At 43.2% G+C, this 13,674-nt stretch overlaps 1 protein-coding gene across 1 annotated transcript; it reads right to left on the minus strand.

The window, feature by feature from the left end:
* Window positions 1-132: 132 nt before the first annotated feature.
* Window positions 133-12,142, minus strand: rac3a (Rac family small GTPase 3a). The gene is made up of 6 exons (XM_063188657.1): window positions 12,001-12,142; window positions 6,051-6,122; window positions 5,167-5,284; window positions 3,466-3,528; window positions 1,975-2,134; window positions 133-1,576 (listed from the first exon to the last, which is right to left on the minus strand). Exons 1-6 carry the CDS (start codon window positions 12,033-12,035, stop codon window positions 1,446-1,448), a joined length of 579 nt encoding a protein of 192 aa, XP_063044727.1. The 5' UTR covers window positions 12,036-12,142; the 3' UTR covers window positions 133-1,445.
* Window positions 12,143-13,674: the final 1,532 nt, after the last annotated feature.

The following is a 13,674-nucleotide window of genomic DNA, read 5'->3' on the forward strand; positions in this document are numbered from 1 at the left end:
GAATCACAGATGAGCAGGTGAAAAATGAATTAAAAATCTTCCAACTGGAGTCGATGCACGCCTCATTTATATTTGTAAAACACGATGCAAAATATTCAACAGAAAAAGATGCACATAGACTGAAACTTCTGACATTCAGAGATTTTATTTGACTAATGCATAACCCTTAAATTACATTTAGTGGTTTATTTGGCAAAAATGTGGGCCCTAAGCGGGACTGTGTGTGATCTTTAGCATTCTGGGTCAAGACAAGACACTGTTGAGCAGAATTATCATTGCAGAAATCTGACTGGCACACATCCAACTCACATTCATAGCACTCATAGCACCAGACTGAAAACCATTAAAATAACAATAGAAATAAAACATTGAAAATTTGAGAAATAAAATAGGGCCTACTTGTACTGTAATTAGGTCCTCAGCTGAAAGGAATGACTTAGTTTGGCATGCCAGACCCAGAAAAATATTCACATTAATGGCACATGGTAAAATTGTTCATCTGAATGATTTCAAATTTTCAGAAAATACGTCTGGGTGACTATAAAACTGTAGGCAATAATGTCACGGGTATTGAGAGGAGAGCACAAACAATTTAGCATATTACAGATTCTCAAAGGACAGAAATAAAAGCCAATTCAAAAGCTCAAACAGCTCAAGTGGATGCTCATTAACACTATAGCAAACAGATGCATTCTGGTCAACTCTCATGTTGATGCTTGGTGTACACGTGTACATATTAAGTGAACTCAGAACACTATCAAATCATTCCAAAATCAATCAGCACTAATAGACCTAGGAAATAGTTGAAGAAAATGCTTAGAAATGTACTTCTCACTGAAGCTGTTCTCTGCCTGCAAATCAAAGCTATGCACAATATATTTACACTGCCACCACATCTGTCAAAACATTCACAATTCATTCAAAATAATAGAAAAATACTTGCAAAACAGGTAGCCATATCCACACTCGACACAAAATCAACATTATTTCTGTCCAAAAAGCTGAACGGATGCACTGTATTTAATAGTCAAACACTTAGAAAAGTTTAGGCCTATCTATATAGGTCTCATTGCCTCTCGGGTTGTCATGTACAGGTATGACAATGTCCCCTATTAAGTCATTAAGGCAATTTTATTGGACACGTAAGAAAACATGTGCTACTGCCCGAAACGAATGTACAGTACATTATGCATCATTTCTTTTCGCAATGCAACTTTGTTTTAGCGACTTCACCATTTTACACATTCTAGTAATGCTTTTTTTCTTACATATTAAACAAACCCTCCTGGTCCTAAGAGACTAGAGTGAACCCACTGAGTTCAGATGTGTCCCTCTCAAAACAGCAGATATCTACTGTTATGAACAAGTGCAGCAGTGGTAGTAACCCACTGCCGCCTCAGAGGAGTAAATGGCACAAGTACACTTGCGCCCTCTGCTGGTCATTCTCAGAACAGCGTGCATTTCTTGCCCCGCTTCTTGACAGGTGGTGGGCACAGGACGGCACGGATGGCCTCGTCAAACACCGTCTTAAGGCCACGCTGGGTCAAGGCAGAGCACTCCAGATACTTAACCGCACCTACAGAGGGCACACAGACATATGAGGAAGGAGGAGATATCAATGTCACTGAATTCAAATTATTCTGCAGTACATTTCGGGGTCAACAGAAGTCCTCATGAAGGATCTTTGGATCTTTTCAAAGGATCTTTGATTGAGTAGCATTAAAAGCTTACTCAATCACCAGTGAAATGATATTTTACCTGTTCACATATTGACTCTCTTCTGTGAAAAAGGCCCCTCCTCCAACTACTTTATTCCTGACCAACCCTTACATCAGAAACTATTTTGTCTAATTGGTAATCTTGATAGTTGTCATTAGACCATTGGAGTATTAGAATGGTAATACTTTAATAATAAGTAACAGATTGTAATTGCAGTGTCCATCTTCTGAAAAACATGCTTGATTTGTATCTTACCGATTTCCCGTGCCATAGCCAGGCCCTGGGGATAGGTGATGGGGGCCAGTTTCTTGTCTCTCAGCCTCTCGATGGTGTCCTTGTCGTCCCTCAGATCCAGCTTGGTGCCCACCAGGATGATGGGCGTGTTGGGGCAGTGATGGCGCACCTCCGGGTACCACTGGCCAGGCACGGACACAAACAAAATGAATGAGATATATGGGGTGAAAGACGATTTTTTTTGGGCTCAGCTGTTAAGTGGAGTAACAGCATTTAATGGCCATAAATTAATTAGTAATTGGTAGTTGATATGTTGCAATGAATATGCTCCTTAGATAATACACTAAAAACAAACAAACAAAAAATCCATACAATAGTGGCACTGGTTGTTGTTGTTGATTCAAGCTCAAAGAACATGTCTGCTTACAGCTAAACTGTTTGAATAACATCACCTGGATGAAATAGATAAAGATAGATTCATGCACATTTTACAGTGCCCTGGAATTGTCAAAATAATGTCATATTCAATGCAAATTACTCAGGAACAAAAAAACCTTTCAAATGTCAATTAACATTTTATTATAGTGGACTGGAAGTGTCAAAGTAAATTCTTGCTAATATAGTTCATATGAATTACCTCATTATAACAACAACAAAAAAACTAATAACAAACCCAATACCAAAAATGCCATAAATAGATATTGCTATGCATATCAAAGAGTTATATCAAAGGCCTATTTTCAGACATCTCTGTGGATACCTCAACAACTTCAAAACCGTACTAAAAATGTGACTCCAAGCACCGCACAAGAAGAAAGAACTACTTGAGCTGATGAGGGGACAGTGGAGCCCAGTCCTGTGCTGTTTTGCTCATTTGTGCAGAGAGAAGCAGATGGTTAAATGCTAATGCAATGTAATGTAATGTAATGTACCCAGGGCCAGATTAAGATGGCCCAGGGCCCCGGGGCCCCTAGGCTATAGGTTGCTGTGCCCCCCCCTAAAATGTAAATTTTGCGACAAATTTACATAGACAGTGTCATAATTACGAGGAAGTTAGGGTAACATGTCTACCAGCTGTACTAAACATGGCAGATGAATTTTACAATATTGCATCTTCCACTTTTGGCCAGTTAGGGACCCCCTGGTAGGTGGGGGCCCCTAGGCTGCAGTCATATCTAGCCTGTGCATTAATCCAGCCCTGTGGCTACTGTCAGGGCCGGATTAAGATAGCCTGGGGCCCCTAGGCTACATGTTGCCCTGGGCCCCCCCCGGAAGGCACATATTGCAACAAATTTACATGGACAGTGTAATAATTATGAGCTAGGAAGTAAGGATAACATGTCTACCAACTGTATTGAACACAACAGATACATTTTCAACATTGCATCTTGGCATTGTTTTGGCAACTTTTTCACTTTTGGCCAATCAGGGGCCCCCTTGTGGGTGGGGGCCCCTGGGCTGCAATCATATCTAGCCTGTGCATTAATCCAGCCCTGTGGCTACCATACCAACCTTGGCTCTGACGTTCTCGAAGGAAGCTGGGCTGACCAAGGAGAAGCATATCAGGAACACGTCCTGTGGGGCAAACACATCCAGTCTTAGGGAACTACTCATCAAGGACGTCATGTCATGTCACACACAGCCAAGAACATGGCATCATACATCCAAACAACATGTCACAAACTCTTGCCACAAGCTATGTGTATTTGGGTATTGGGTATTTATTTATGGCTTTAGCCTTGACTGGAGTGAAAATGCAGTCCAAATAAAGATTGCTTTTCTAAATATTAATACTCAATCTCTGGTTTTGCTTGTCCAGAATCTTAAAAATAGTGCTCTGGGTACTACCATGTAGTATAAATCTAGGAAAAGACAAACACAGTGCTGCCAAGATGGCTCTCTCTGCTAACATTTGCAGACGGCAGTAAAGGCAAATACACAAGAGGGACTCAGGACTCTGCAGGACACAACCAGCAGACAGCAGCCCCCACATCCAAGCACATAAGCACACACAGTAACACACATACACTCAGACACGCACGCACACACACACACACACACACACACACACACACACACACACACACACACACACACACACACACACACACACACACACACACACACACACACGCACACACACACACACACGCACACACACTCACACTACCCCATGCTGAGCTGATACTGCTGTAGGTGTATGGTGAGAGGTGGTAAGTGAGTAGTGTGTGTGTGGTGAAATGCAGTTGGGACAGTCATTCTGTTCAGATCATTTAACCCTCTCCACTCAGTTTTAAGTCAGCATTACCACAAATGTGTGAATGTGCACTGCAGAGTATTGGTCTGGAAATGCCATTAGGCTACTGAAAGGAAAATAAAAGTCCGACTGAAACACTGTTTGATGCACTCAAAAATTTGAATAGCAACTGTACACTTGCATGAAGGACTGAGAGTCGGAAACGTTGTGCTATTAACATTTTTGGGAACATCAGACAGTGTTGCGGACCTTTATTTTCCTTTCAGTTGCCTTCTTTTTGGTCCAGCACCTGAGCTACTGATGTGTGCGCATTCTCCGACTTTTTGGAATCCCGTTAGGCGACGCTACACAGAGTGAGTAGAACTCTGAGGAGTGGGGAAAGTCTGAAAAAAAAACACTACATCTCTAATATACACCATACTGCACAATATTCTGCAGGAGCGCAATGACAAAGCGTTTTCTTCCCACTCTGCTGCTTGGAGAGTAAAGTTTGCTGGGGGAGTGGGAGTGGGGGCATCGTTTCCTGACAAGCCACTGGGTTTATGTGGACAAGCAGTTAAGCTGCCCACCACCGGAGATAATGGCAAAAGCACACACAGTTACAGGAAGTTAGAGAGAGAGAAAGAGAGAAAGAGAGTGAGTGGTGTGTGTGTGTGTGTGTGTGTGTGTGTGTGTGTGTGTGTGTGTGTGTGTGTGTGTGTGTGTGTGTGTGTGTGTGTGTGTGTGCGGGTGTTCCTGTGTCTATGTGTGTGTGTGTGTGTGTGTGTGTGTGTGTGTGTGTGTGTGTGTGTGTGTGTGTGTATGCGTGTGTGTGTGCATGTGTGTGCCTACGTACGTGCGTGCGTGTGTGCGTGTGTATGTGCGTGTTGTGCGTGCGTGCGTGCGTGCGTGCGTGCGTGCATGCGTGCGTGCCTGTGTGTGTGTGTGTGTGCCTGCGTGTGTGCGTTGTGCCATACCGTCTGTGGGTAGGAGAGGGGCCTGAGGCGGTCGTAGTCCTCCTGCCCTGCCGTGTCCCACAGGCCCAGGTTGACCGGCTTGCCATCCACCATCACATTGGCAGAGTAATTATCAAAGCTACAGGGCGAGGAGGAGAGCAGAGAACATAATAATAATTTAATATTATAATAGTTATATCTTCTAACTTGTATATAACTTGTAATTATTTTTTTTTTTAATCTTTTTGCCTTTTTTTGATAGGACAGTTGGAGATGGTGACAGGAAGTGAGTGGGAGAGAGAGATGGGGGAGGATCGGCAAATGACCCAGGCCGGAATCGAACCCAGGTAGCCGGCATAGTAACCCAGTGCCCTACCGCTACTTGTAATTATAACTTGTAATATAACGTGTATAGCACAATTCATACAAGACATGCAGCTCAATGTGCTTTAACAGAATAAAAACGAAAAAATAGGTTGATTAAGAAGAAAGCAAATGTAGAAAAGGACAGAAATGGGGACAGGAGGGACAGAAATGGTTTAGTATTTTTTGAAATAATGTGCAAAAAGATATGGTGCAGCAGTGTTGAGATGTGACTCTAAGTATACAAATGATGAATTCCATCCACATTTCGATAAAGACATCAGGTCAAACCTCGCTGACAAAAGAACTCTGTCCATCTAAACGTAATTGTATATACTACTGTTATGACTATATTATTTGACAAATGTTCTAAAAGTATAGATGAAAGTTTCAGATTTATTAATTCAGCCTGTGGCTATGGAGAACACTGCTCAGTACACACGGTTTCATTTCATAGCTAATGTATGCATCATATCATCATCACATATACAGTACTAGTATTCAGCATTGTCATCGCATTGCATTGTCTGTGTCCAACTTACACAGTGGGGATGTACTCTCCCGGGAAGGCATTGGTGGTGTAGCTGATGAGAAGACATGTCTTACCCACGGCACTGGAGACAGAGAGAGAGAGAGAGAGAGAGAGAGAGCGAGAGAGAGAGAGAGAGAGAGAGAGAGAGAGAGATGAGAGGTTTAGAGATTGTAGGGCAAATGTAGGATCACCACCAATCAATTCAGTACAAAATCATTGGCACATACACACACGTTACACACGTTACACAGACTCACACACAAACACACATCTTTGAAGGTCACCTTGCCTGTAAAACTACTAAGTAGTATACTGTAGTGTAGTCTTACAACAACTCCTTTTCCAGTAATATAAAAATCATTATGCAGTATTGTAATGAAAAATTAGTATATCATTATATCCCAAATGTGCCTTGAGTGCAGCATTGAAATGTACAAATAAAATGACAGCTCAGACTAACTGCAAATCTCCTCAAAGCGACTTTCGGGTTGAGTGAAACTTTCCCACAGATTGATTGGTCTACAGCGGGCATCTGACTGACCCAAATGGACCCCTAATGGATCTGTGCCCCTGGCAAAAGGTCAGCCACTGGTTGTTGGCTGACGATGCCCTTCCCATGCCCACCACTGCTACTTCCATCACTGGCCAAAAGGTGGCCGAGTGAAGTGAAGTGAAAGTCGGATTGGTAGACTCCAACTCCCATTGTCATTGTGACACGGCACCCCACAGCACACAAATGTTCACTGCAACACAACAAAATTGCATTTATGCCTCACCCGTGCAAGGGGGCAGCCCCCAATGGCGCCCCAAGGGAACAGTGTGGCGGGATGGTGCTCAGGGTACCTCAGTCATGGAGGAGGATGGGGGAGAGCACTGGTTAATTACTCCCCCCACCAACGGGCCGAGAGTCAAACCAGCAACCTTTGGGCTAAGCGTCAGTCCCGGTTCTAGACCGACGGTTTTCGACTGGTTCTGGCAGACGGACTACCATTCAGAGTGAGAAGTTAGCCCACGGTCCACTTTGTATTTATATTTGCAGTATGTAGCGGTAGCCCCTTTATGCTTGCACTAGTGGAACGCTGTAATAGTGACAGCAAAAACTCTACCACCATAGTACTGCACCACTACGACTTTTGTAATACATTACGATTTGGTCATCGCCATTCTGGGAACAGATCATTTATAACAGGGGCTATGGCTTACGGGATTTAACTGGAGCAAGTCACAGACCACCTGCAATACTGCTACAGACCACCTGCAATACTGCTACAGACCACCTGTGTGCCATAGACCACCGGTTGACCAAGATTGGCAGGGTGGCCAGAGCTTATACATGGGGACAAATACAGTATAAGGGTCAGAAAAGGTCACATTCACTCATTGCTGAAAAGGCTCCACTACATCTTAACAACATTGCTATGACATCACAGAGAGCCTTGAGTAACCGACAGTAACAGTAAGATGGTGACCGTAACATAGGCTCGCGATATCACGGCTTGCGATACACGTATCGATAAAAGTTGGTTATATCGTGATATCTACTTTTAATTTTTAATAACAGCCAATTTGGTGAAAAGGTTAAAAAAGGTATTAAAAAGGTTGACATTTTAAGTTGATGCTCTGTATTAGCCATGTTTTTTTCTGAATAAAAATAATGTTGGGAATAATACATTGCTCTCAGTTGTTTCATACATGATAAAGTGTAGAATGGCAAGTACAGAGGGGAAAATATATGTATATATTAAACATTGGGAGTGATATCGATATCGCGATATACAGTCATGTTATCATGTATCGCATATTTTTCTAATATCGTGCAGCCCTACCACCTATACAGAGGACCCTGGACACATGGTACAGGCAGGCAGACAGACACAGGCAGGCAGACAGACACAGGCAGGCCGGCTGACACACAGCCTGTGTGAGTGCTGACTGGCCGGGAGGGAAAACAGTCATCCATGACATACCTTAACCCCGCACACGTCTCTCTCATTCAAATTCAAACACAGACATGCACACACAGAGGCACGCATAAACTCACAAATGTACACAGGTATGCAAACACCTCTCACACTGTATCGCTCTCTCTCTTTCTCCCCCCCCACCCCCCTCTCTCTCTCACACACACACACACACACACACACACACACACACACACACACAAACACACAAAAAGAAAGCACTTATGAACAAGTAAATTAAATTGCAGACGGTTATGAAACTGTATGAGGCTAAGGCTCAGTTATGCTTCCTACTTGTGCCACAGAGTGAGCTTGACGCAGCCATGATGCAGTTAATTCTTGTTTATGCCCTGTTTTGAAGCACGGTCTGCGCGATGTCATTCCACGCTGAAACTGCCTTCAATACAAAGAGTAAACTAGACGTGTCGGTTGTTTTTTAGCATCACAGACTCGACGAGAATGAAAATGAAACATTAAATCTTTATATCACGTGCATGTTTGATCGCACTGGCAGCCACAGTAGTAGTTTCTTGGAACAAAGAAGTGGCTCATTTGTCGAGGACGAAGCGGAATGTTTCCTCGAACTTCGGAACCACTGTTCAACTGTCCAAATAACTTCAGCGTCGTAACTTGCAAGCGCATGTGTTGTCTTTGGTTCGTGTAAATAAATCAAACAACAAAGCACGGGCAACTTATTTAATGAAGAGCTCACAGTCCGTAGACCGACGAAGGTTAGAACAAGGAAGTAGCGCTTGTTCTCGACTCGAGGACAGAGCAGGCTGGTCGAGAGGACCAATCAGAGACCTATTTTCGCCCTTTCACGCCGTCGCTCCCTGCGTCGAGACACAATTTTGGGGAGGTGCCCCAGAGTACCTGCGTGATGGGGGGGGCTTCACTACGTTAACTGCGCGGCTCACTGCATCATGATGCAGTGACGCTGATCTCGAGGCATAAACTACCCTTTAATACCAGGGTATTTTGATAAACAAAGATCTTTCCCTTCATTTGTGACTTTCATTTTCACACAAATGGAGGTCTTTTTAATTCCGGTTAAATCAACAGAGAAAAACTGAGACTTGAATGGCATTGTCCTTACTGGTATGGTATAGAGAGAAAACATAATTTCATTTTCTTTGTATGACTTGTGCGTATGAAGAAAGTGACAATGAAAGCGGACTTGACTTGACTTGACTTAACTTACTGCGCACAGGCTTAACATATTTCTGACAGCTCTCGGTAGCATATTTATGTGGATTTGCTGGTGGTGTGAACAAAGTACTGTATGTATAAACAGCACCTTAGAATGTACATCAAGTGTGTGTGTGTGTGAGAGAGAAAGAGAGAGAGAGAGAGCGAGAGAGAGAGAGAGAGAGAGAGAGAGAGAGAGAGAGAGAGAGAGAGAGAGAGAAGATATGAAGTTATGAAGTGATGAAGTGTGGAATGCGGACCAAGAATAGCAAGCGGAGAGATAGAGAGTGACAGCCAGGACAGGGAGAAAGCGACGAGGATGGCTGGACATGACCGATAAACACTGACGCTGACAGAAGAGAAGGAAAGTGAATGTCACACACACACACAGACATACAGTACACAGGCACACACACACACACACACACACACAGGCACGAGGCATGTTTATTTCCGAACACACTTGAAGGAGCTTAGTTGTACAGTGCGCTTGGGCCAATCATTTGATGGGTAATCTTGTAAATAATAACCACACATTATTGCTGTACCACCATTCACAAAAGCACCTGATACTAATTGACACAGCTCTGGAGCCAAGTATCGATGAGCCGATTAGTTAAGCTATGTTATGGGTACGGAGCAGAAGCAATATGGGTTTAATGAAAGCGAGGATAGGCCTACACAATCCTCAGTCAAATATAGGTCACAGCCCACCTTGCAGGACCACCTCAATACTGGAGTGCCTACACGGTTTATACAAGAGTATATTGTCACATACACATTTATAACTTTTGTATTACCTGGCTGTATTTGTATACTGTATTATAACCAGGGCTCTAAATTAACACCAGCCAACCAGCCAAATGCTGGTGAAATTTCAGTTTGGCTGGTAGAAAAAAACAAAATACGAGCCACTTTCACCCATTTGTTGAGAGTTTGTTTGGCTTGTAAGATTTACATCTACAAGCCATTTTGGCTGGTGACGAAAAAAAAAGTGAATTTAGAGCCCTGATTATAACTATTGTACCAGGAGATGTTCAACCCATTTGGGGTCCCTGCCTATAGTTGAAATAGAGACACAGGGCGCTCTTACATTATTATTTTTTGCTACATCTACAGTGATGCTGACTGTTGGAGGCTGATTTGGTGAGGTCCTATAGGCTATTACTTAGTCGGCCTATTGGTGAAACCAGAGACGGTGAAAAAACAGAACCTACAAAATATTTGGGAAAACTGACTTGTACACCTCACAGTGAAATTACTGCCTGATTGACAAGATAACTCCAGAACACCCACCATACTGGTGCTCTGACAACATAAGCTAACCAGCGTGTTTCATTTACCAACCCATTCCTCAATCAAATATAGGTCAGTGGCAGGCAGCACCCATAGCACACCACTGCCAATAGGATCTAATTCAATAGACATGATCTAATTCATTAACTACTGAGAGGTGAGAGTGATAGGTTAGAAAAAAGCTGTAGGCATAACAAGATGCCATGGACCAGGAGTGCTCATTCAATGCACAAAGTGTGATGTTGAGAATTCCCCAATGGAATGTCAGATACTGGATCTCTATGAGAGGACACACACACACACACACACACACACACACACACACACACACACACACACACACACACACACACACACACACACACACACACACACAGAGAGAGAGAGAGAGAGAGAGAGAGAGAGAGAGAGAGAGAGAGAGAGAGAGAGAGAGAGAGAGAGAGACACACACAGACACAGAGAGAGAGAGAGAGGGGGGGGGGGCAAAGGACACCACAGAGTGTTCCATACAGAGAACTGAAGTACACGACACCCAGATATTCAATTTCCATTTAAAAAAAATTTAAATGGCTGTACAGAAGTTGCTGTACATAAGTTTCTGCACTAGATTTCTTGTAAATTTGATATAAGGACCACAATATATTAATGGTTTCAACTATTCAATGTCGTGTCCATAAAAATAATTAGTATCGTGTCACCATCACATATGATGCGATGTTCTGTTTCTCATCTTATCTGTCATACATTTACTGCCTTCACTAGGCTTATTTGGAAACACTGTATCACATACATCCAACCAACGTCTGGTCTGGTAAAGTTATCAAAATTTAAGGTGCTCCCAAACCTCCCTTTATGATATTTGCCTTTGCAGCGCACGGATGCTCTGGAGGCGTTCCTCCAGTTCCAACGCTTTTACGCACAGTAGACTAACAAGCCATTTCGCATTTAAGAATAACAAAAACACTGCGAGTAATACACCATTTATTTTCTCAGTGCAGGCTATAGCAGCCAGCCTCGTGTTCGTTAGACGCCCCCTGCTTAGACACGTAGGTGTGATAAAACATTAGCCTACATCATTAGATGTGTGGCACAACCAAGGCGGCAGCCTCCGAGAGCAGTGCATTTTTAACATCTCAGTAAAATGCAATGTTTGGGATAAAAACGCAATTATTTCAGCCGACTGACGAAATCATTAAATAACCTACTTCATCAACTCTTGTATAATATGCTGCACATTAAATTGAGCTTCGTCTGTTATATACTCAGCATATGATTTTCGCCGTTCCAAGGTGCAAGGTTCCAAAATAATGTTTCCTTTGGAGAATTCGGTCCAGGTGACATTTACGCATGAAATTCGTCCATGCACTTCCCACACCCGCGAATTCTCCCAAACTAAATGCCGACCCATTCAACCCAAGTAGCCCCAGCCCTTCTTGCAACAATTGCTTTTCTCCCACAGATGGATTCACGCAAAATGGGCACATTCTGAGCACCCACAAAAAAAATCGGACTTACCCGTCGCCGACCACGACGCACTTGATGGCTTGCATTTGCAAAACGCAGGGACTTATCCAAAGAGGAACCTAAAATTGTGCTTACAAATGTGGGGAAATTGCTGTATGTGCTTCAGGAGATGGTTATAATAGGTGGGCTGGTACGCTTCGCGTAGTGAGCTGCCGCTGCAGCAGCAAGGGGCTGTTGTCGAATCACGGAGGGAGGGGGTCCATCCGGAAAAGCACGAGCGGTTTTAAAGCGACAGTCTATTTTGTAGAAATGATGCATAGTGGCAGCCCACTTGATATTCTATCATAAAACATTGTTTTATAGCACAATATCAACTCTGTTATACGTGGGATTTGATTCTTCAGTGAAACAAAACACAAGTAAAACTAAATCTTTAATAGCCTAAATAAATAAAGTGGTAGCCTTCACAAGAGTAGAGTACTTTTTGATTCCCATGGGGAAATTAAGGAAATTAAGATATGACAAAAAGGTCAGATGTAATCCAAACAACTGTGTAGGGAAGCAATGTGCTTTCATGTACTAATGTGCTTAACTATGCTAGATGTTGTGTAGGCACAGACCTACTTTCTATTGCTGCTCTCGCCTTGGTGGTCCCCGATGCCCCTCCCTCTTACAGCACAGGTCAGCTGTTGGAAGCAGGTGAGAGACCCAAACCTAGATGCCACCTGTCTGTTGCTTAAGTTGTTTGGGTTGGAGAGAAAGTATGTCAAACTGTCACCCCAGCCCGCCCCCTCCCACTGTAATACTAACCTACAACTACCCATGCACAGAAAAGACTATTGTATTCACGCTCTATATATAGACCTATATCCTGAATGAACTGTGACTTGTGCTGGTTGTTCAAAACATTGACCCAGGCCAGGGGCATTAGAGCTGTGACCCAACAGCAGCAGCTGCACGCCGCAGGAGCCGGAGCAGGAGCAGGAGCAGGAGCTGGGGGAGAGTGTCTAAGCCCAGGCCAGAAGCCTGCTGAATATCGGAGCAGAGGACTGGTAGCCTGCCTCCACCAAGGCCTATATCTCAGTTGCTTGTGCAGTATTGTTTCTACCCATTTTAGACCCTAGAAAAGGGCCGACACATAGGCATAAGCAGAGTATACAGAGCGCTTAGGGCCTCAACCACTTTGCCACCATTATCGGGGCCTCCTAAATTGAGACCTAAAATATCAAATTAAATATTATATTACATTATAAAACATGCATTTATTAGTTTTATAATGTAATATAATATTTAATTTGATATTGATAACGTGATTTGATAACATGCATTTATTAGTTATCAAAAAGCCCATACTTTTTGGGGCATACTGGAACTACAAATAGCCTACTGGAATTATTACGAGTTATTATTATTATTATTACTATTATTGTATTTTGAGGGGGGTCTCCTGGCCAGTTATGCTTAGCAAAGCTAGGCAAAATATAGACACGGACCCTCTTGAATTGTTTTTGCTGGTAGGCTATTTACCAAGGAGGAGCTGACTGTTGGGGGCTGCTACAGAGGGCAGATGTGATGGGGCCCCAGGAAAAGTCTGCCCATTGGTAGAACCGGGTCTGTGTTTGTGGTCTGGAAACAGACCACCAGATGTAAACTGGGTCAGCACTCAGCATATGGTTGCTGAATCAGAAGTCCAATTTAATGGCATTGCATTGTTATAGAGTACAG

Source organism: Engraulis encrasicolus, chromosome 2, assembly GCF_034702125.1.
Source record: "Engraulis encrasicolus isolate BLACKSEA-1 chromosome 2, IST_EnEncr_1.0, whole genome shotgun sequence".
Taxonomy (NCBI): Eukaryota; Metazoa; Chordata; class Actinopteri; order Clupeiformes; family Engraulidae; genus Engraulis; species Engraulis encrasicolus.